Source organism: Mobula hypostoma, chromosome 1 (assembly GCF_963921235.1).
Source record: "Mobula hypostoma chromosome 1, sMobHyp1.1, whole genome shotgun sequence".
Classification (NCBI taxonomy): domain Eukaryota; kingdom Metazoa; phylum Chordata; class Chondrichthyes; order Myliobatiformes; family Myliobatidae; genus Mobula; species Mobula hypostoma.
In genome coordinates, this window is record NC_086097.1 from 155197022 (window position 1) to 155219653 (window position 22632).

A 22632-nucleotide genomic window follows, 5' to 3' on the forward strand; every position below is an offset into this window, starting at 1 on the left:
GGGAGGGATATGCAGGAGGGGAGAAGAGGGAAAAGGCCAGAGTGCGAAATTGAAGAAAAGGGAAGGAAGAGGGGAAGAAAGTTCCAGAACTTGGAGAAATCAATGTTCGTGGCATTAGATTGGAAGCTACATAAAAGGAATAAGAGGTGCTGCTCCACGAACCTGAAAGTGGTGTCGTCATGGCAGAAATCAAAGCTGTCAGAGTGAGTTTTTTTTGGGTATGTGATTTGTTTACACTTAAATGACTTTGGCCACCAGACTATTTGACAATGCGCTTCCTCAAAAGGTGTGAATACCAGATGCTGTAGTTTCAAAGACAGTATTACCTATACATTATTGTCTATAGCTTTTTAAGTAGCGATTGCCTTTGTGTTTAGCATATAAATATCGAGCCCACATTGAGCTAGCAGACCTTTCTGCGGAAAGCGTCTCCGTCTGTAAGGTGCCTGCTGTACCTTGTTGTGTCGAGTAAAGAAGCTGCTTTGTATCTACCAGTGACTCTGTCTCTCTGGTGATTTCATCCACCCCACAACCAGGTGTCGAACCAGGTAAAAAGCAAATCAGAAACACCCAACCACCAATCCCTTCTACCTACACAATTTCCATATCCTTCCATCCATGTGCCTATCTGGAGGTCTGTTAAAAGCCTCTAACAATTTGTCTTTACCACCATACCAGGCAGCACATTCCAGGAATCCACAATTCTCTGAGTAGGAAAACTTGCTCCTCACACCCCCTCTCACATTCACTGCATGCCTTCCGGTATTAGACATTTCAACCCTAGGAAACATGCACTCTTTCCACTCTACCTATGCCTATCATAATCTCGTAAGCCTCTATCAGAAATTCCCTCAGCCTCTGGCGCTGCAGAGAAAATACCACAAGCTTATCCAGCCTCTCGTGACCGCACATGCCCTCTAAACCAGGCAGGATCCTGAGAAAAGTCTTCTGCACCCTCTCCAAAGTCTCAGAGGTCACAGCACAGATCCCTATGGAACTCCACAAATTTCAGGCCTCCTGCTCCAATAAACCCCTTCAATCACAACACTCCAGTCTTCCATGTGCAAGCCAGTTTTGAATCCAAACAGCCAATTCGTTATGACTCCATGCATCTTAATTTCTGATTAGCCTCCAATGAGGGAATTTGTCAAAAAACTCAGTTAACTTGGTAAGGCATGATCTGCTATGCACAAGACCATGCTGGCTCTCCCTCATTGGACATGGGTCTTTCTGCTATGCAATAGGAGAGGTGAGAAGAGAGAATGTGTTGGAAAGCCACACGGCCACAATGACAATATGCAAACTCCCATCAGGTTTCCGCTATCAAGGCTGATTTACATTTCCACTCAATCCATTCTCCTGCCTTTTACCCGTAACCTTTGATGCAGTTACTGTACCTGTCAAACGCTGCTTTAAATATAACTTAGCAACTTGGCCTAAACAACTATCTGTGGTCATGAATTCCACAGATTCACCACCCCCTGGTTAAAGAAATTCCACCCAATCTGTCTTCTATAGTCATATCTCTTTCCTGAGGCTGCACTCTCCAGTCTCAGACTCTCCCACTATTGGAAACATCATCTTCACGATCACTCTATCCAGGCCTTTAAATATTTGATAGGTTCCCCAATTTGAGATTCCCCCTCATTATTCTAAACTCCAATGAGTACAGGCCCAGAACCACCAAATGCTTCTCATACGTTAACTCCTGACTTCCTGGGAGCATGCTGGTGAGCCTCCTCTGGACCTTCTCCAATACCAGTACATCCTTTCTTAGATATGGGGCCCACTACTACTTAGACTCCAAAGATCTGAAAAAAGTTGGACCTGGACCCACCAACTACCATTCACCCCCGCCATGCTGGAATGACTCCAAACTTACCATTGTTGGAAACATGTGGCGTCACTTTCTGATCATTGTCGTCTTTGACTCCAAAAACCTGCACCTTCACAAGTGGGTCCACCACCGAGCCGGGTTTCGCCTTGTTTGTTTTGGGGAGTTGCTGGGCAGAGATGACCTGTGGAGAGGCGAGGACATGATGTGAGAGTCGACTGGTGCAACAGTAACTTAATGTATTTGATGACTGGATGGTATTAACAATCGGGGAACACAGAGTACAGGACAGTTAAGTCCCTTCAGCCCACAATGCTGTGCTGACCTTTTAAAGAAGATTAGCATTATTTGTCACATGTACATCAAACACACAGTGAAATGTGTCGTCTGTGTCAACGACTGACAGACCAAGGGCAGTCTGGGGTGAACCATAAGCGTTGCCATGTTTCTGATGCCAACTTAGCATGCATACAACTTAGGAATCATAAGCCAAACATCTTTGGAAGGTCGGAGGAAATCCATGTGGTCATGGGGAGAATGTACAAAGTCCTCAGAGACAGTGGCTGGAATTAGAACCCAATCTTACAGCTAGCACTGTAAAATGCTATGTTAATCGTTACAGCACTATGCTGCACAACCTCCCTTAATTAACTCGAAATGAAATGCTAACTAATCCCCTCTGCCTGCACATCATCCCTATCTTTCCATTCTCTGAACACTAATGTGCACTAATAATGCACTAAAAGCCTCTCATATCTGCTTCCACCATCTCCCCTGACATCCCGCTCCAGACACCTACGGCTCTCTAAAAAAAAGCATGATCTGTACAAGCCCTTTGAACAGCCTCTCTCACCTTGAATGTATGCCCTCTGATAATACGCATTTTGAACAAAGGAAAAGATATTGTGTGTCCACTATCTCTACACCTCTCGTAATTTTATAAACATATCAGAGCTCCCCTCAGCCTCTGACACTCCAAAGAAAAGCAACCCAAGTTTGTTCAACTTCCCTTAATCGTGCATGCCCTCTATTCCAGGCACAGTGCTAATGAACCCCTTATGCACCCTCTTTAAAGCCTCCACACCGTTCTTGTGATGGGTTGGTGTGACTCGGTAGGCTGAAGGGAGAGTTTTCATGCAGCCCAACCAACGGTGTTTATCCAACATTTCCTGCTCTTACCAGCACGCTCAGCTTCTTTCTGTTTAGCCAGAGTCTCATCTGGATCCTTGAGGCACACGTTGTCTTGCGCTTCCTCAGGAACTTAGGCTTCAGGATATAACCAGAGAAACCGTTGTTTCGAAATTTACTCTGGTAGATGTCCATCTCCTGCCCAAAGGTCTGAAAATTCAGGGCCACTGCAGGCATTGTGGTGGAAGTGCAGAAGGAAGAGGGTGGGGAGGAGAACCAGAGGGAGGGTGAGAGGGAGGATAGAGAGTTGTGTGGGAGAAGAGGAGGAAGGATGGGCAATGGAATGAAAGGAGAGGGTGTGTGCGTGTCAGAGAGAGAGAGGGAGAGAAAATGAGAACTTTTAAAACATTTCATTATCATCTCTGCACTGAATATCAGCAAGTAATAAATGTGTTTGTATCTGCGGTGATTACAAGGAACTGAAACAGTTACTGGGTTACCATTCTGTGTGGTATCAGACACAGTTTGGTGCTGAACAATCTCCCAATTAAAAGCCAATTGAGTTGTACATGCAAACCGATCAGGAGCTGCATTGGTGTTCGGCAAGGGTGGTTGGGTGGGATGGGGAATGTACAGGCAAATTCTTGGAGAGTATCCAGGGAATCTGGGCTGACTAGGATCCCGTGCATAACCAGTGATCGGGGGTGTTAATACTTTACTGAAGCCCGTCTTCCATGTGAGTTGGCTATAATGGGAGAGTGTGAGTCAGGGACTCCCATCCATGACGCGGTGTGTGTGAGAGTGTGTATCTCTATGGGTGTGTAGCATTTTGATCGTGTGTGTGTGAGATTCAAAAACAGTTACTGTCCCCAAGATGTCAGATAGCAGATATGAGGTTTGCATCTATGACGGGGTGTGCGTGTGATGTGCACGCATGTCCATCTCTCTGGGTGTGTATCCATTTATATATGTGTGTGTGTGTGTGTGTGTGTGTGTGTGTTCGTGTTCGTTTTGAGCGGGTGGAGGATGGAATGAGGGAAGGTGGTCCTGCAGGGAGAAAGGAATGCTGGTTGAGGTGGTAGCAGAGCCAGTCAGGAACATAACAGCCAGTATTTACACTCAATGCCTTGGCTGTGAGGGCAAGCATAATGACTTCTTCACCATCCTCTCCACATGTGTCAGTGACCATTCGACTTGCACCTCGATGTCCCTCTACGTCAACACTCCTTAGGTCTGTGCTACATACTCTGCAAGTTTTATCGCAATTTGAGCTCCCAAAATGCATAACCTCACACTTGTCTGTCCCCTTTGGCAGCAGGGTGGGGGACGGATGATTGAGAAAGGACCAAAAAGAGTCTATCCTGAATGTGGTGGACACCTCTGACCTCTAACCCCAGTGATGAAGCTCCTCAAGGGAAAGCTCCCAGCAGGCTTTTCAGGGTCAAGATCAGGGAATAAGGTCCACACCATCTGGGCCACTCCCTTTTTTCAATGCTGCCATCGGGCAGGAGGCACAGGAGCCAGAGGATGCCTCACCCCCTGGTGTAACGACAGAAGAGGCATAATGTTATGTGACTGGAGGAATGGATAGGGGTGATGTCAGAGGTAGTTCCATATTTTGCTTAGGGAATGGTGATGCATGGAACATCCTTCTGGGGGGGTGGTAGAGGGAGATGCACAAGGGACATTGAAGAAACTCTTAGACAGGTGCATGGATGATAGAGGGCAGCAGTATATTGACCTCAGAGTGGATGAAAAGGATTGTACAAAGTCAGGGCCGAAGGGCCTGTGTTCTATGTTCTAGTAGCTTCTTCCCCACTGAGACCATACGACCGTATTGCATAGAAGCAGAATTAGGCCACTGGGCCCATCAAGTGTGGTCTGACATTTCATCATACTGATTTATTATCCCTCTCAACCTGTTTATCCTGGTTTCTCCCATAAGCTTTGCCTGCCATCAGTTTCATGAACCTTAGTTCTGTCTCAGACTATATTTGGCTACTTGGCAAATGTCATTTTGCTTATTGTTTATTGTGCCTCTTACGTATAACATAAGTTAACCTAAATTTACATCATTTACAGTTGTCATATTTTGTAATGTAAAATACTACGGCTGTAAAAACTTAATTTTCATGTTGTTTATACCCATGACAAATTGTGTTTATATAGTGCACAGAAAAACCATGCGATGCAGTCGGCTGATTTGTTTGACAGACAGGCAGGAGTGATCTAATCAGGGCCCGCTTATGATGCAGGAAGGTGAGGCAGCACAAGATGGACATTTCCACTGCCCAACGACGGGAGGCAAGGGTTGGGTTTGGGCGATCAGATGTTCAAAGGAAGAGCTGGCGACACAGATGACAGGTTTACCTATCTGGTAGCCGGCGTTCCACATGTCAATGGCAGAGTAGTTAGACGAGTCGGTCCTCCCGTCTTCTGGATATACCCTGTCCAGCTGTTGGGCATCGCACTGGAAAGTGGAGCCTGCAAACAGAAAATGGGTTTGTTGGAATGTAAAGACAAAAGATTCTGTAAATGCTGGAAATTCAAAGCAGCGCGCAATAAATGCTTGAGGAATTCAGCAGGTCAGGCAGCATCAAATGAAAGGAATTAACAGTCCTGATGAAGAGCCTCAACCAACTGCTGAGTTCCCTAAGCATTTTGAGCCATCTCTCCTTGCCAAACTCAGGCTTCCAAGCTTCCTGCCAGGACAGAAAACCTGACCATATGACATGGGAGCACAATGAGGACATTCAGCCCATTCAGCCTGCTGCAACATTCCATCATGACTGATCTATTATCCCTCCCAACCTCATTCACCTGCCTTCTCTCTGTAACTTTTGACGGCCTTATTTATCAAGAACCTATCTCCCTTCGGTTAAAATATACCCAGTGACTGTCTCTACAGCCATCTGTGGCAATGAACTGCATAGATTCACCACCCTCAGGCCAAAGAAATTCCTTCGCATCTCTCTCCTAAATGGACTGTTCTATTCTGAAGCTGTGCCCTCTGGTCCAGGACTCTCTCACTACTGGAAACATCCTTTCCACGTTCAGTCTATCTCGGCATTTCAATATTCGATAGGTTTCAATCAGATCTCCCCCTCATTCTTCTAAACTGCAGCGAGTACGGGCTAAGAGCCATCAGATGCTCCCACTGCTCTGTGCACCCACCAGCTGATTTATGTCCCTCTGTATCCTGGGGTGACCTTCCTTGCTATCTACGATTCGAACAACTTTTGTATTGTCTACAAACTTAGGAATCAGATCACCTACATTGATAACAATATATTACAAACAACAGAGGTCCCAGCACCAGACCGCTTGTTACAAACTTCCAGTTGAAGGAACACCTGTTCAGCACCATCCTCTGATTCCTGTGACTTCATATGTTGTCCTTCCAGTCTTCCAACCATTCTCCCTGCAGCTTCAAATCGCCTGCATTTTTGAGTTTCTCACAGATGTTGCCTATCAATAAACCAATAAACGCACCATTGAGTACATTCAAAAGGCACGCTACCATGAGGAAGTACCATCCATTATCAAAGACCCTCTCCATCGAGACCTTGTTAATCCAACATATTTTTGTTAGTTCTATTGTATTTCTTGATTTTCTGTAAATGTCTGCAAGAAATTGAGCCTCAAGTTCGTACATGTTGGGCCTACATGTACTTTGATAATGAATTTACTTAAGACTTTGACTTGGTTCACCTCTTACTTTACATTGCACAGAAACTATATTTCCTTCATCAAACATTGCTGTCATTTCACTGTAATGTTTGACTTTAATAAATTGACACCGGTTTACTCCCATCATTCCATGTTTGCAAGTAACTGCTAATTCCATCCCAGATCTCTATTTCTACAGCTTAGCTAACTATCAAGTTCAGAGAGACTGCTCTGTAGTTATTGGCTCTTTTTTTGAGAAACATGATGGAACAGATTTTATCAACACACATAAAAAAATGCTGGTGAACGCAGCAGGCCAGGCAGCCTCTACAGGAAGAGGTACAGTCGACGTTTCGGGCCGAGACCCTTCGTCAGGACTAACTGAAAGAGAGATAGTCAGGGATTTGAAATTGGGAGGGGGAGGGGGAGATCCAAAATGATAGGAGAAGACAGGAGGGGGAGGGATGGAGCTAAGAGCTGGAAAGTTGTTTGGCAAAAGGGATACAAGGCTGGAGAAAGGAGAGGATCGTGGGACGGGAGGCCTAGGGGGAAAGAAAGGGGGAGGGGAGCCCAGAGGATGGGCAAGGAATTATAGTCAGAGGGAGAAAAAAGAGAGAGAGAAAAAAAGGGAAATAAATAAATAAGGGATGGGGTACGAAGGGGAGGAAGGGAATTAACAGAAGTTAGAGAAGTCAATGTTCATGCCATCAGGTTGGAGGCTACGCAGACGGAATATAAGGTGGTGTTCCTCCAACCTGAGTGTGGCTTCATCTTGACAATAGAGGAGGCCATGGATAGACATATCAGAATGGGAATGAGACATGGAATTAAAATGTGTGGCCACTGGGAGACCCTGCTTTCTCTGGCAGACAGAGCATAGGTGTTCAGCGAAACGGTTTCCCAGCCTGCGTCGGGTCTCGCCAATATATAGAAGGCCGCATCGGGAGCACCGGACGCAGTATATCGCCGCAGCCGACTCACAGGTGAAGTGTTGCCTCACCTGGAAGGACTGTCTGGGGCCCTGATGGTGGTGAGAGAGGAAGTGTAAGGGCATGTGTAGCACTAGTTCCGCTTACAAGGATAAGTACCGGGAGGGAGATCAGTAGGAAGGAATGGGGGGGGAACGAATGGACAAGGGAGTCGCGTAAAGAGCGATCCCTGCGGAAAGCAGAAGGAGGGTGAGGGAAAAATGTGCTTTGTGGTGGGATCCCGTTGGAGGTGGCGGAAGTTACGGAGAATTATATGTTGGACCCAGAGGCTGGTGGGGAGGTTGGTGTGGACAAGGGGAACCCTATTCCTAGTGGGGTGGCGGGAGGATGGGGTGTGAAATGGGAGAGCTGTGTTTGAGAGCAGAGTAGATGGTGGAGGAAAGGCAGCCCCTTTCTTTAAAAAAAGGATATCTCCTTCGTCCTGGAATGAAAAGCCTCATCCTGAGAGCAGGTGCGGCGGAGATGGAGGAATTGTGAGAAGGGGATGACAGTTTTGCAAAAGTCAGGGTGGGAAGAGGAACAGTCCAGGTAGCTGTGCGAGTCAAATTTTATATTGGCAGAGTGAAGACTTTGAACTTGATATATTTCCAGTCTCCTCTTACCCGAGTTCTGCACCAAGTCACTGAACTTGTTTGCCATGAAGGACAATTTCTCATAGAAGACCTGGTTGCTCATGGCACCCTCAAAGCTGTTGAAGTGGATCATTTTGCAGTAGATGAGCACGCCGGGCAACTCCTTGACTTTGTTGAGCTTTGCATCCTGGAAGGAAGAGGTCACAGACACACAGATTGTCCTTCCATAGTTCACTGAGCAACCTTCAGTATCAATAAGACCAAGGATATGATTGTGGACTTCAGGGAACTCACACTTAGGGGTCAGCAGTGTTCCATCATTAAAGACTCCTGTCACCCTGTGATAATAAATTTGATTCCTTTTCTGAGCAAATCAATCTTGTAGCCAGTGAGTGCTGTCTTAGGGGTTTAGACTTCTGGAGGCTTTACTCAACCCTCCTGGGATCTCCGCACATCTCCAGCTCTGGCCAGATATTTCACTACTTCTGTGAACGGAGTTGTACAGCAGGGAAACAGACCATTTGGCCCATCTTGTCCATGTCACTGGATTTGCCCAGTGAGCCAGTCGCATCTGTCAGTGTTTGGCCTATGGCCCTTTAAACTCCTGTCCCTATTATTTAGCAAGATGCTTTTAACCAATGCTTATGCCCCTGGCTCAACCACTATCTCGCATAGCTCATTCTGAAAACACTCCTTGCATGAAAAAGATACCCTTGGTGTCCTTTAGTAATCTGTCAGTTCTGATCTTAAACCTGTACCATCTTGTAGTAGCACCCTCTCCTTGGGGGAAAAAAAACTGTGTGCTTTTACTCTCTCTATGCACCTTATGATTGTAAACTCTTCTATCAGGTTACCCCTTAATCTCATGCATTCCAGGGAATAAAATCAACTTTGCAATCTCTCATTGTAACTCCAGCCCCTCAGTCTGAGCAGCATCCTGGTAAATCCCTTCTGCACTCTTCCCAGTTTAATAATACAAGACCATAAGAAATAGGAGCAGAATTAGGCCATTTGACCCATTCAGTCTGCTCCAGCATTTCATTATGGCTGATCCATTTTCCCTCTACCCCCAATCTCCTCCCTTCTCCCCACATCCCTTAATGCCCTAAACAATCAAAATTCTATCAAGCTCTCTGTTAAATATATGTTAATACTTGGCCTCTGGTCACCTGTGAGAATGAATTCCACAGATTGACCAGTCTCAGGCCAAAGAAAATCTCCTAGCTCCATTCTAAAAGGATGTCCCTCTATTCTGAGACTTTGCCCTCTGGCCATGGGATCTTCCAGCATAGAAAACACCCTTTCCACTTCCACTCGATTCAATTAGGTCACTCGCATTTCTCTCTGTTCCAGTGAATACAGGCCCAGAGCCATTAAATGCTCTTCACATGACAAGTTGTTCAATCCTGGAATCATTTTCATGAACATCTTTTGAAACCTCTCCAGTATTAGCACATCCTTTCAAAGCTAAGAGGCCCAAAACTGCTCACAAGGCTTCAAGTGAGGCCTCACTGGTGCTTAAAGAAACCTCAACATTATATCTTTATATTCTTGGCCTCTTGAAATGAATGCTAACATATTTTTGCTTCCTCACCCCTGACTCAACCTGCAAATTAAACTTTGGGAATCCTGCACAATTTTCCCTCCCATTTCGAAAATAGTCTACTGTTTTATTTCTTCTACCAAAGTTCATTAGCCTACAATTCAGGACACAATATTCCATTTGCAACTTCCTTGCCCATTCTCCGAATCTGTCCAGAACCTACTGTGGTCTCTCTACCTCTTCAAAACTGCATGTCCCTCAACCTATCTTCATTTAGTCTGCAAACCAATAAAGTATGACTATGACTATGACTAAACTGGGCCACAGCGCCATCAATTACAATTGGTCAAGTAAGATTTTCCCTCGAGGAAACCATGCTAACTCCGGCCTATTTTACCATGTGCCTCCAAGAACCTGAAAACCTCACCGCTAACAATCAACTCCAACATCTTCCCAACCACAGAGGTCAGGCTAACAGGCCAACAATTTCCTTCTGTCTGCCTCTCTTCCTTCTTGAAGAGTGGAGTAACATTTGCAATTTTCCAGTCTTTTGGACAATCTTAAAAGCTTTGGACTCTCCACTGCAACTACACAGCTTGGTGGTGTAGCGGTTCGTGCAATCACTTTGCAGCACCAACTCCAAGATCAGAATTCAATTTCGATTGCTTTCTGTAAGGGGTTTGTACCTTCTCTGTGTGAATGCATGGGGTTCATTCAGGGTGCTCTGGTTGCCTCTCACATTCCAATTAAAATGTACGGGTTGGGCTTAGTGAGCTGTGGGCATTCTATGCTGGCACTGGAAGTGAGGCAACATTTGTGGTCTGCCCTGCGAAATTTTTACTGATTTGATTTGATAGAAAAACGTGACATTTTACTGTATGCTTCAATGTGCATGTGCCAAAAAACACTCACCTTTAACAAAACATCCCACCTCCTATGCTCAATGCCCTGACTGATGAAGGCAGCAAATTGCCTCTTTCAAAAGTTTCCTTCTGGAAAGTACAATTAACACAAAAACATATGCCATCTTGAAATGTTTGTTCTCCAGCTAGTGAATGTGACCAGAGGACCCAGAAAAAACCCACAGATTCCACAGTGAGGGAGTATAGGGACACCTTCTAGAGGAGCTGGGATTGAAACCTAAAATATGATGCCCCTAGCTTTAATAGTGTTGTGCTAACTGCTCTGCTACCACGGTGCACTGGCTGTTAACACAATGACACATTTCACTCCATCTTTCTCTGGACACATGGTAAATAAAAGAATCTGAATCACTAAAGGATGGAGGGAGTGAATGAATGAGTGTGGAGAGGAAGAGGTTGAATGAGGGAGTGAGCAAGCAAGGGCGAGGTGAGTGATCAAGTGAGTAAGAGAGGAAGTGAATGAGAGGGAAGGAGGGAAAGTGAATGAATATGTGAGGAAAGAGGGAGAGAAAGTGAGCATGGAGGGAGTGAGTGAGGGAGGAAATGAATATCAGAGGGAAGGGAGAGTGAGTGAGAGTGAGTGAATAAGGGAGGGAGGAGATGATGGCGCAACTCAGGAAATGTGGGGTCACTGGGTGAATAACTGAGCAAGGAAAAGAGAGACGGAATGAATTGGCCGGGACTGAGGGAAGGAATTCAGTGAGGTGAACGACGGAAGAGAAAGGGGACTCACCTTTTCTTGAGACTTCTGCTTTCTTGCGACCTCCTCCATTTCAGCAGCCTCATCTTCGTCCAAGGCTTCCTCGTTCTCAACAATTGTACCGATCACTCGGTTTACTCTCTTAAGCTTCACCAGGATCTTTCCCTTCAGTTCCTACATCCACCACAAGGCCAAGAAGCAACAAATCAGTCAGCATAGAGTCATACAGCATGGTAACAGGCCCTTCAGACCAACTCTTGCTGACCAAGATTCCTATTTAGAGCTACTTGTCAGTGTTTCGCCCATATCCCTCAGAACCTTTGCTGTCCATACCCCTGCCCAAGTATCATTTAAATGTTCTTCATGTGTTCACCTCCTCACCTGGCAGCTCATTGCATGTAATGACACTCTGAGTGAAAAGGTTTCCCCTCAGATACCTACTAAATCTATATCCTCTCCCCTGTGTCCTGCAGTTCCAGATTACTCAACACAGGGAAAAAGAAGCTGTGTCTGCATTCACCCGTTCTATGCCCCTCATGATTTTATACCCCTCCATAAGACTGAGACAGCTGAACAATCACGGGAGGCCAAAGGTGTCCTGTCCTGGAGGTTGGAGGTGTGTGTGTCTGTCTGTCTGCAAGGACATAATGAAGGAAGGGGTTTGTTTTGCTGTTGTTGTGTTACTTCGTCTATTGTTTTGTTGTGTTCTCTGTTGTTTTGCCTAGGATTGTGGGCACACTACTGGTATGCCGGTGCTGCAACTTGTGGGCTGGCCCAGAACATCCTTGGGTGTGTTGGTTGTGAACACAAACAATGCACTTCACTGTATATTTCGATGTGGGTGTGACAAGTAAACCTGAATCTGAATCTGGCATCACAGCCTCTCGCCACACCGTTACTGAACTGAATCCACCCATTTTCCCACCCTGTTAAACGTTTCCTTCTTCAGATTGACTTCTCATCTCGGGAGCAATCAGTAATATTTCTACATCATTCCAGTGTTGGTGAGCAGTGCTCCACCTTCAATAGCTCAGGCAAATGTGTCTGACAGACACTGTCCTAGGCAGAGCTCTAATGTACATCCACAAGACTCCCAATCGGACACAACACGGTCTTGGTGGATGGGGAGATAGCAGATGTCACAAGGTTCGCAGAAATGGTGTTCATCAGCTGGGCACGGTCTGGATTGTGCCTGTTGTTTGAATAAAGCCCACTCCGCTCCTTACCTCAGGTGAGGGCATCGTCCCAATGAAGGGCTTGTAGAGTAGCTTGTCCCCCAGGATAGATTCCATGACCTGCACCATGACCTTCTCCTGTTCTATGCTGCAATGGCTCCTCAGGAACAGGATGAAGGGGTAAGGAGTGACCTGGAATCAAACACCACATCATGATGGCATAGAGACCATGCTTCTGTCTACAGCAAGGCGACAATAATGAAGCACTCTGCTTCACAGGTGACGTCCATAGAATTCCTCCTTGTTCATGGGGACCCAGGCCTCGAGTGTGCCCACTGGTGGGAAGCAACTCTATGTTTATTATTATTGTCACATGGAGTTTATTATTGTCACATGGACCAAGATACAGTGAAAGGTTTGTTTTGCATATTACTCATACAGCTTAAATCATTACACAGTACACTGAAACAGAACAACGTATTAAAAAAATGCAGAATAAGATGAGTGATATTGATCGAGTGAATAACCAGAGGGCAGAAATGGCTAATGCAAGGGGACATTATTTGAAGGTGATTGGAGGAAAATACTGCATGGGGGTATGTTAGAGGGAAACATTTTTTTTTATAAACACAGAGAGTTGCATGGAAGGCATTGCCAGGAGTGCCAAATTAACTGATTAGCTTTATTTGTCACATCGACATCACAACATTAAAATACACAGTGAAATGTGTCATTTGTATCAATATAGCATGTCCTCAACTTACCAACCTATTAACCTGTACATTGTTAGAATGTGGGAGGAAACTCAGCACCCACAGGAAATTTGTTGTTTTATTCTTGTGCCAGCTGTATCGTGTCAAGATGGTGCCAGCGTACAACACTCACTCAGTCAACATCTTTCATACAACGAAACGGCTTATTTAACTTTTTTGATGCCTGTTTCTCATTTTAAACATCTAGAGCCTTCGATTTAGTTTGGAGAGTAGCTGAGAGATCTGGTACTTTGCAGCCATTGAGAATAATCCGGGGAATGAGTGTGAACTCAAGCTTGAATCTCGAGACCACAAAGCGAAGAATCTTCGAGACTGGTCACAAGCTGAAGTTCGACTACAGTTCACTGATGAAAGCATCCATTATTTGTTGATTAAAGCATCAAGGAAGATTAAAACATCAAGGAGAATGCAGAAGGCAAGCGAGGGTTTGGGATCCTTCTGCCGGAGAAGGAGCCTGTGTGGCCTATCGCTCTGTTTTTAAGCAAAAAATGACAAAGCAGTGTCTGGATTCCAGACAACAGGAATTCTGCAGATGCTGGAAATTCAAGCAACATACATCAAAGTTGCTGGTGAACGCAGCAGGCCAAGCAGCATCTATAGGAAGAGGTGCAGTCGACGTTTCAGGCCGAGACCCTTCGTCAGGACTAACTGAAGGAAGAGTGAGTAAGGGATTTGAAAGCTGGAGGGGGAGGGGGAGATGCAAAATGATAGGAGAAGACAGGAGGGGGAGGGATGGAGCCGAGAGCTGGACAGGTGATAGGCAGAAGGGGATACGAGAGGATCATGGGACAGGAGGTCCGGGAAGAAAGACGGGGCGGGGGGGGTGACCCAGAGGATGGGCAAGAGGTATATTCAGAGGGACAGAGGGAGAAAAAGGAGAGTGAGAGAAAAAATGTGTGCATAAAAAAGAGTAACAGATGGGGTGCGAGGGGGAGGTGGGGCCTAGCGGAAGTTAGAGAAGTCAATGTTCATGCCATCAGGTTGGAGGCTACCCATACGGAATATAAGGTGTTGTTCCTCCAACCTGAGTGTGGCTTCATCTTTACAGTAGAGGAGGCCGTGGATAGACATGTCAGAATGGGAATGGGATGTGGAATTAAAATGTGTGGCTACTGGGAGATCCTGCTTTCTCTGGCGGACAGAGCGCAGATGTTCAGCGAAGCGGTCTCCCAGTCTGCGTCGGGTCTCACCAATATATAAAAGGCCACATCGGGAGCACCGGACGCAGTATATCACCCCAGTCGACTCACAGGTGAAGTGATGCCTCACCTGGAAGGACTGTTTGGGGCCCTGAATGGTGGTAAGGGAGGAAGTGTAAGGGCATGTGTAGCACTTGTTCCGCTTACATGGATAAGTGCCAGGAGGGAGATCAGTGGGGAGGGATGGGGGGGACGAATGGACAAGGGAGTTGTGTAGGGAGCGATCCCTGCGGAATGCAGAGAGAGGGGGGGAGGGAAAGATATGCTTAGTGGTGGGATCCCGTTGGAGGTGGCGGAAGTTACGGAGAATAATATGTTGGACCCGGAGGCTGGTGGGGTGGTAGGTGAGGACCAGGGGAACCCTATTCCTAGTGGGGTGGTGGGAGGATGGAGTGAGAGCAGATGTACGTGAAATGGGGGAGATGCGTTTAAGAGCAGAGTTGATAGTGGAGGAAGGGAAGCCCCTTTCTTTAAAAAATGAAGACATCTCCGTCGTCCTAGAATAAAAGCCTCATCCTGAGAGCAGATGCGGCGGAGACGGAGGAATTGCGAGAAGGGGATGGCGTTTTTGCAAGAGACAGGGTGAGAAGAGGAATAGTCCAGATAGCTGTGAGAGTCAGTAGGCTTATAGTAGACATCAGTGGATAAGCTGTCTCCAGAGACAGAGACAGAAAGATCTAGAAAGGGGAGGGAGGTGTCGGAAATGGACCAGGTAAACTTGAGGGCAGGGTGAAAGTTGGAGGCAAAGTTAATAAAGTCAACGAGTTCTGCATGCGTGCAGGAAGCAGCGCCAATGCAGTCGTCGATGTAGCGAAGGAAAAGTGGGGGACAGATACCAGAATAGGCACGGAACATAGATTGTTCCACAAACCCAACAAAAAGGCAGGCATAGCTAGGACCCATACGGGTGCCCGTAGCTACACCTTTAGTTTGGAGGAAATGGGAGGAGCAAAAGGAGAAATTATTAAGAGTAAGGACCAATTCTGCTAGACGGAGCAGAGTGGTGGTAGAGGGGAACTGATTAGGTCTGGAATCCAAAAAGAAGCTTAGAGCTTTGAGACCTTCCTGATGGGGGATGGAAGTATATAGGGACTGGACATCCATGGTGAAAATAAAGCGGTGGGGGCCAGGGAACTTAAAATCATCGAAAAGTTTAAGAGCGTGAGAAGTGTCACGAACATAGGTCGGAAGGGATTGAACAAGGGGTGATAAAACAGTGTCGAGGTATGCAGAAACGAGTTCGGTGGGGCAGGAGCAAGCTGAGACAATAGGTCGGCCAGGACAGGCAGGTTTGTGGATCTTGGGTAGGAGGTAGAAACGGGAAGTGCGGGGTGTGGGAACTATAAGGTTGGTAGCAGTGGATGGGAGATCCCCTGAGCGGATAAAGTCGTTGATAGTGTGGGAGACAATGGCCTGGTGCTCCTTAGTGGGGTCACGATCGAGGGGTAAATAAGAGGAGGTATCCGCGAGTTGTCGCTGTGCCTCGGCAAGGTAGAGCTGTGAGGATTCAAAGCAATATGATTTGGTGTGTATTTCATATGTCCCTTTATCTGAAGGAACGACGTGTATGTGTTCACAACAGCTGATACCTGGAATAGATGGAGCATCTTATGGTCAAAGCTCAACTCATTCTCCCATGCTCTAGGGAAAAAAATTCTAACCTACTCAACATTTCTGTATTAGTCATGATACGGAGTTAAGGTGATCGTTACTTGATTGGCAGTCATATTCAGTGACAGAGCAGGTTCAAGTAACTGAGTGGTGCACTTTCTGCCTAGTCTGTATACTCCTATTTAAGTTCCAATTGACACAGCCTGTGGAGTCTACCTCTGCAGAGTGTTGTAGAATCATCCAGCACCATCGCGGGAACTGCCTTCCCATGATCGAGGACATCTTCAAGAGGTAGTAATCTCAATAAAATGGCATCCATCAGTAATGGCTCTCACCCTCCAGGATGTCCCCTCTTCTCATTCCTACCGTCAGGGAGGAGGTACAGGAGCCTGTCGACCATACTTAATGATTCAAAGCAGCTTCTTCCACTTCACCTTCAAATCTCTGAATAGTCCATGAACCCATGAACAACCATTTTATTTTGTACTCTTTATTTATATCATAGTTTATCATTTTTTAATGTCTTTATACATTGTACTGCTGCTGCAAAGCACTATATTTCACAACATCAAACTTATGAGTAATGTAGTGCTTAGTTTAATGCTTTACAACATCAGCAATCACAATTGGGGTTCAATTCTTGCTGCTGTTTGGAAAGGAGTTTTCACGTTCTCCACATGATCATGTGGGTGTCCTCCAGATGGTCCACGTTCTTTCCGCATTCCCAATATGTGCGGGTCAGGGTTTGAAGTTGTGGGCAATCTATGTTGGTGCCAGAAGAATGATTAAACCTTCAGGCTGCACCAGCACATCATCGGACTGCGTTGGTCATTGTCACAAAGCATCGCATTTCACTGTATCTTTCGATGTACATGTGACAAATAAACCTAACCTGTAATCTTTTAATTTTACCTATATTAAACTTGATTCTGATTTTATTATCCCTGGTTACAAAAGCATTATTGAATGATTAAAGTACTGCTAATACTGTATTTCTCTTTCATGAGGAATAAATCATGTAATGACAGTTCAGTTTGATGTTCATGGTGTACAAATTATTGGAATCAGTTCTGAGGAACATTCTAAACTTTTAATTGCAAAGGGCACTTCGTATCCTCTTGAAATCTGAAATGGCTGCCACAAGGGGGCACAGGTTTAAAGTGCTTGGCAGTAGGTATAGAGGAGATGTTGGGGTAAGTTTTTTTTACGCAGGGAGCGGTGAGTGCGTGGAATAGGCTGCCGGCAACGCTGGTGGAGGCGGTTACGATAGGGTCCTTTAAGAGACTTTTGGATAGGTACATGCAGCTTAGAAAAATAGACGGCTATGGGTAACCCAAGTAATTTCTAAGGCAGGGACATGTTCCGCCCAACTTTGTGGGCCGAAGGGCCAGTGTTGTGCTGTAGGTTTTCTATGTTTCTATCTAGGGCCAGACAGTGTGGATTTGTCACAGGTAGCGTGTTGCTTTTGAGGAGATAGTAAGGTTTCTAAAGCCATTGAATTTTATGGGGTCAATGAGGACTTTGTCAAGCTCATAGTGATAGTCATAGTCATACTTTATTGATCCCGGGGGAAATTGGTTAAGATCCCGGGGGAAAGCTTCTTGACAGGGTCTTATGAGACAGGCTGTTTAGAAAGATAGGTCCAAGTGATCTGAGAGAGAGTAACAAAACTGGCTGAGTTACAGGCAGGCGGGATGGGTGACAGGGAGGCTATTACTTTTGGCATAATTCCATTCAGGGTATTAATGTATTAGAGAGGGAATGCAATGTAGATGTTTGCAGATGACACAAAAATTGGCCATGTGGTTAACACTGACCTTCAAATCAGAATCAGGTTTATTATCACAAACATATGATGAGAAACTTGTGGTTCTTTTGGCAGCAGTGCAGTGCAAGACCTTAAAACTTATGAGGTCACAATAAATAAACAGAGACATACATACATAATAGATAAATGACCAGTCAGACAGAAAGAGAGATAGTGCAAAAGAGGAATAGTGAGGGGATTCAGAGTCCATTCTGATGGCACGTGGGAGGAAACTGTTTCTTAATCACTGAATGTGTGTCATCAGACCCCTGTACATCCTCACTGATGTTAGAAATGAGAAGAGGATATGCCCTGTACGGTCAGGGTCCTTAGTAATGGATGTGGACTTCTTGAAACACTGGTTCTTGATGATGTCCTTGATGACATGGAGGCATGTGACTGTGATAATGTGATTAAGTTTGTGAGGATGTAGACAAGACTGAGAAGAAAGCTGTCTGTAATAAGGGAACAGGCCCTGTATGCTCGGGGTCCTTAGAAACGGATGCAGCTTTCTTGACACACTGGCTCTTGGTTGTCCTTGATGGTATAGAGGTTTGTGCTTGTGATGGAACTAGCTGAATCTAAAACCCGCTGCAGCCCCTTGTGAACCTCCATACCTGACTGTGATGCTCTCCTGTCAGAATACTGTTCACGATACAGGGGATGACATACATGATCCAACCAGTTGTCAAGTGGCAAATGGAATTTAATCTGGAGTAGTATGTGGGTGAAGGTGGTGTGTGGCACACTCGTCTTCATTGGCCAAGGCAATGAAAACAAGAGTTGGGACTTGGTACCTCAATCCTACAAAATGTTGGTTCGACCTCACTTGGAGCAGTGTGCAGTCCCATTCACCATGCGACAGTAAGGATATGATTAAGTTTGTGAGAATGTAGATAAGATTAATTAGAAAGCTGTCTGGAATGGAGGGCTTGAGTGACATTGAACGATGTTGGGACTGTTTTCCTTGGAGTGAAGGAGTCTGAGAGATGATGTTACAGAGGTTTATGAAAATATCAGAGGCACAGATAGGGGAGACAGTCATTCACTTTCCAGGAGAGGGCAGTCAAAACAAAGAGGGCATTGGTTTAAGATGAGAAGGAAGAATTTAAAGTGGACATGAGTGGTACGTTTCTTGCACAGTGGGTGGTGGGAAAATGGCATGTGCTGCCAGAGGAAGTGGGTGAGGTGGGTACAATTACAAATATAGGGCAAGTCGGGACATAATTTGGAAATATTTAGAGGGATATTGGCCTAATGCAGCCACATGGGATCATCTTGGACAGGCATTTTGGTCAGTGTGAACCAGTTGGGCAGAAGGGCCTATTTCTGTGGTGTATAATGCTACGGATACAGTATGTAACCAAAGACTTATGCAAATTTCTACAGAAGTACTGTGGACAGCATTCTAATAGGTTGCATTGCTGTCTGCAATGTAGCAGCCACCGTGCAGAATCAGAAAAAGCTGCAGAAAGTTGTAAACTCAGCCAGCTCTATCATGGGCACTAGCCTCCCAAGCATCGAGCACATCTTCAGAAGGCGATGCCTGAAAAATGCAGCATCCATCATTAAGGAACCCCATCATCCAAGACATACCCTCTTCTCTTTGCTACGATCACTGAGAAGGTACTGGAGCCTGAAGACACAAATTCAGCTTTTCCCCCTCCACCATCAGATTTCTGAATGGACAATTAACCCATGAACATTACCTCACTCTTTTTTCATATATTATATAGATTACAATTCTCATTGTAATTTATCTTTTTTATAATGTACTGCTGCTGGAAAACAACAACTTTCATGGCAGCTGACAGTGATATTAGCCCCGATTCTGATTCCGATTAAAATAAGGTGTAAGGTAATACATTTGGGGATGGACATGCACATTTCCCAGCTGTGGAATTAATGCCAAATGTGAAAGATCGGTGACAGTCTCATTACCCAGTGGCCCGACCCTCACTGTCACTGCCAAACACACTTTCCAACTTACAGGAAAACCGAGCCTACAACACAAGAATGAGAACATCTGCAAATGCTGGAAATCCAAGCAACACAAAATGCTGAAGAAACTTAACAGGCCAGGCAGCATCTACAGAAAAGAGCAAACAGTCGGAGTCGACAGAATCTCCCGGTGGCCAACCATTTCAATTCTACTTCCAATTCCCATTCCGACATGTCAATCGAAGGCTGCCTCTAATGCCGCACTCAGGCTGGAGAAGCAACACCTTATATTCCATCTGGGTAACCTCCAACCTGATGGCCTGAATGTATATTTCTCGAGCTTCCGGTCATTGCTCCACTCCACCTTCAATTCCCGCGTTCCCTTTTCCCTCCCTCACCTGATTTCCTTACTTGTACGTCAGCATCCTCTGGTGCTCCTCCCCCTTCCCTTTCTTCCACAGTCCTCTATCCTCCCCAGTCAGATTTCCCCTTCTCCAGCCTTTTGTCTCTTTCACCCATCTGCTTCCCAGCTTCTTACTTCATCTCTGCACCTCTCCCAGTTTCATCCATCACCTCCCACCTTGTACTTCCTCCCCTCTCCCCACCACCTTGCTTTCACTTCTCATCTTTTCTCTCCCAGTACTGATGTAAGGTCTCGGGCTGAAACGTTCACTATTTACTCCTTTCCATGGATGCTGTCTAGCCTGATGCGTTCCTCCAGCATCTTGTTTGTGTTTCTACAACACAAGCTTTGCATGGAGCATGTCAGCTTACCGTAAAGGCATAATTATTTATGACTTCCATGACGTCCCGTAAGAGGACTTCTGAGGTGAGGGCGAAGCCGTGATAAATGACAGGCTCACCGTTCCGTCCATTCCAGCATTCCAGTTCCATCCAGCGGCAGCCTTTATTCAGTTCACTGATGATGAGAGAGGATAAGACATACAATATAAATACAGTACAGGCCCTTCAGCAACCTCTTAATTTACTCCAAGATCAGACTAACCCTTCCCTCTCACATAGCCCTCCAATTTTATTTCATTCATGTGCCTATCTAAGAGTGACTTAAATGTTGCTAATGTATCTGCCTCTGCACAATGCCTGGAAGTCATTCTGACATTTCCCCCGCCACGACCTGTACTTTCCTCCAATGACCTTAAAATTGTGACCCGTCATATTTATGCCCTGGGAAAAGTCTCTGGTTGACCACTCTATCTGTGCCGCTTATCAGGGTCCCAGAACAGATCCCTGCAGAACATCATCGGTCACTGATCTCCAAGCAGTTTATGATCCAACTACGACCAGCCTCTGTGTTTTTTGGGCAATCCAGTGCTGAATCCAAAAAGCCAAATGTCCCTGGATCCCATGCCTCTTGACCTTCTGAGTCCACCATGGGGAACTTCATCAAACCGAATAAACTTTGCAATGGCACAGTTAAAGAGTTATACTGTGCAGAAACAGGCCATTTGGTCCAAACGGTCCACGTTAGTCAACATTGCAATCTGACCTCGTCTCATTTGCCATCGTTTGATCCATATCCCCATAAATCTTTCCTATCTGTGAGTCTTTAAATGTGGTTAATGTCCTGTGTCTACTTCAAACACTTCCTTTGGCAGCTTGTTCCATATACTGATAACTCTCTTTGAGAAAGTTTTGCCCCTTGGGTTCAAATGAAGTTTCTGGCCCCTCACCTTAAAACTATGTCCTCGAGTTCTTGATTTCTCAACCCTAGAGAAAAGACTGTGCGCATTCACCCTAACTACACTCTTCGTGATTTTACACATTTCGGCAGGATCACCCTTCAGTTTCCTGTGTTCCAAGGAAAAAAGCCCCAGCTTGTCCAAAGTATAACTCAGGCTCTTGAGTCCAGAAAACATCGTTGTGAATCTCCTCTGCATTCTTTCCAATTTAATTTATCTCTTAATATTGTTTTACATGCTGTATGTAACATGTGTACTGTGTTTTGCACCTTGGTTCCAGAGGAACATTGTTTAATTTATCTAATCTATATGCATGATTGAATGAAAGTAAAACTAAACTTGAAATTAAGCCCAAACTTTCAGGTAACCATGTATTTCTACTCCAAGGTCTTTCTGTTCTATAATACTCTCCAGGGTCCTGCCATCAACTGTAAAGGTACGATTATGGTTTGACTTCACAAGAAAGCAGTATCTTGCATTCATCTGAATTAAACTCCATTTGCCATTCCTCAGACCACATACCCAGCTGATTAAGATCCCTTTGTAAATCCTGATAATCATTTTCACTGTCTATGATACCAGTAATCTTGGCAATGACCATAGCCACAGGATTTTCACTATGCCAGGCCCGCAATGATCATACACCATAAAGCAGTCAGACTATAAGATACAGGAGTAGAATTAAGCCAGTTATTTCATTGAGTCTGCTCCATCATGCTGATATATTAACCCTCTCAATTTCATTTGGATGCCTTCTTCCTGAAATCTTTGATATCCATACTAATCAAGAATCTGTCAACCTCCACTGTAAATGTGCTGAATGATTTGGCCTCCACAGCTGTCTGTGGCAATGAACTCTACAGATTCATCAATCCCAGCTGAAGAAATTCCTCCTCATCTCTGTTCTAAAGAGATACCTTTCCATTCTTGGGCTCTTGCCACTGGTCCTAAACTCTCGCACTGTAGGAAGTATCCTCTACACATTCACTCTATCCAGATTATTTAATATCCAGTCAGTTCAATGAGATTGACCTCCACCCTACTTCCCTCTTATCCTTCTCAATCCCA

The 22632-nt window shown here is 45.3% G+C and overlaps 1 protein-coding gene across 1 annotated transcript in view; it reads right to left on the reverse strand.

Moving 5' to 3' along the window:
* The window catches only part of LOC134346987 (1-phosphatidylinositol 4,5-bisphosphate phosphodiesterase delta-1-like), a 56415-nt gene that overhangs the window by 5168 nt on the left and 28615 nt on the right, over nucleotides 1-22632 (reverse strand). Inside the window, exons 8-14 of the mRNA XM_063048970.1 lie at nucleotides 20639-20783; nucleotides 12585-12725; nucleotides 11392-11532; nucleotides 8223-8379; nucleotides 5333-5446; nucleotides 3014-3189; nucleotides 1883-2108 (exon numbers count right to left, since the gene is read on the reverse strand). Of these exons, the coding sequence (XP_062905040.1) occupies nucleotides 1883-2108; nucleotides 3014-3189; nucleotides 5333-5446; nucleotides 8223-8379; nucleotides 11392-11532; nucleotides 12585-12725; nucleotides 20639-20783 (1100 nt within the window). The remainder of the gene's footprint in view (nucleotides 1-1882; nucleotides 2109-3013; nucleotides 3190-5332; nucleotides 5447-8222; nucleotides 8380-11391; nucleotides 11533-12584; nucleotides 12726-20638; nucleotides 20784-22632) is intronic.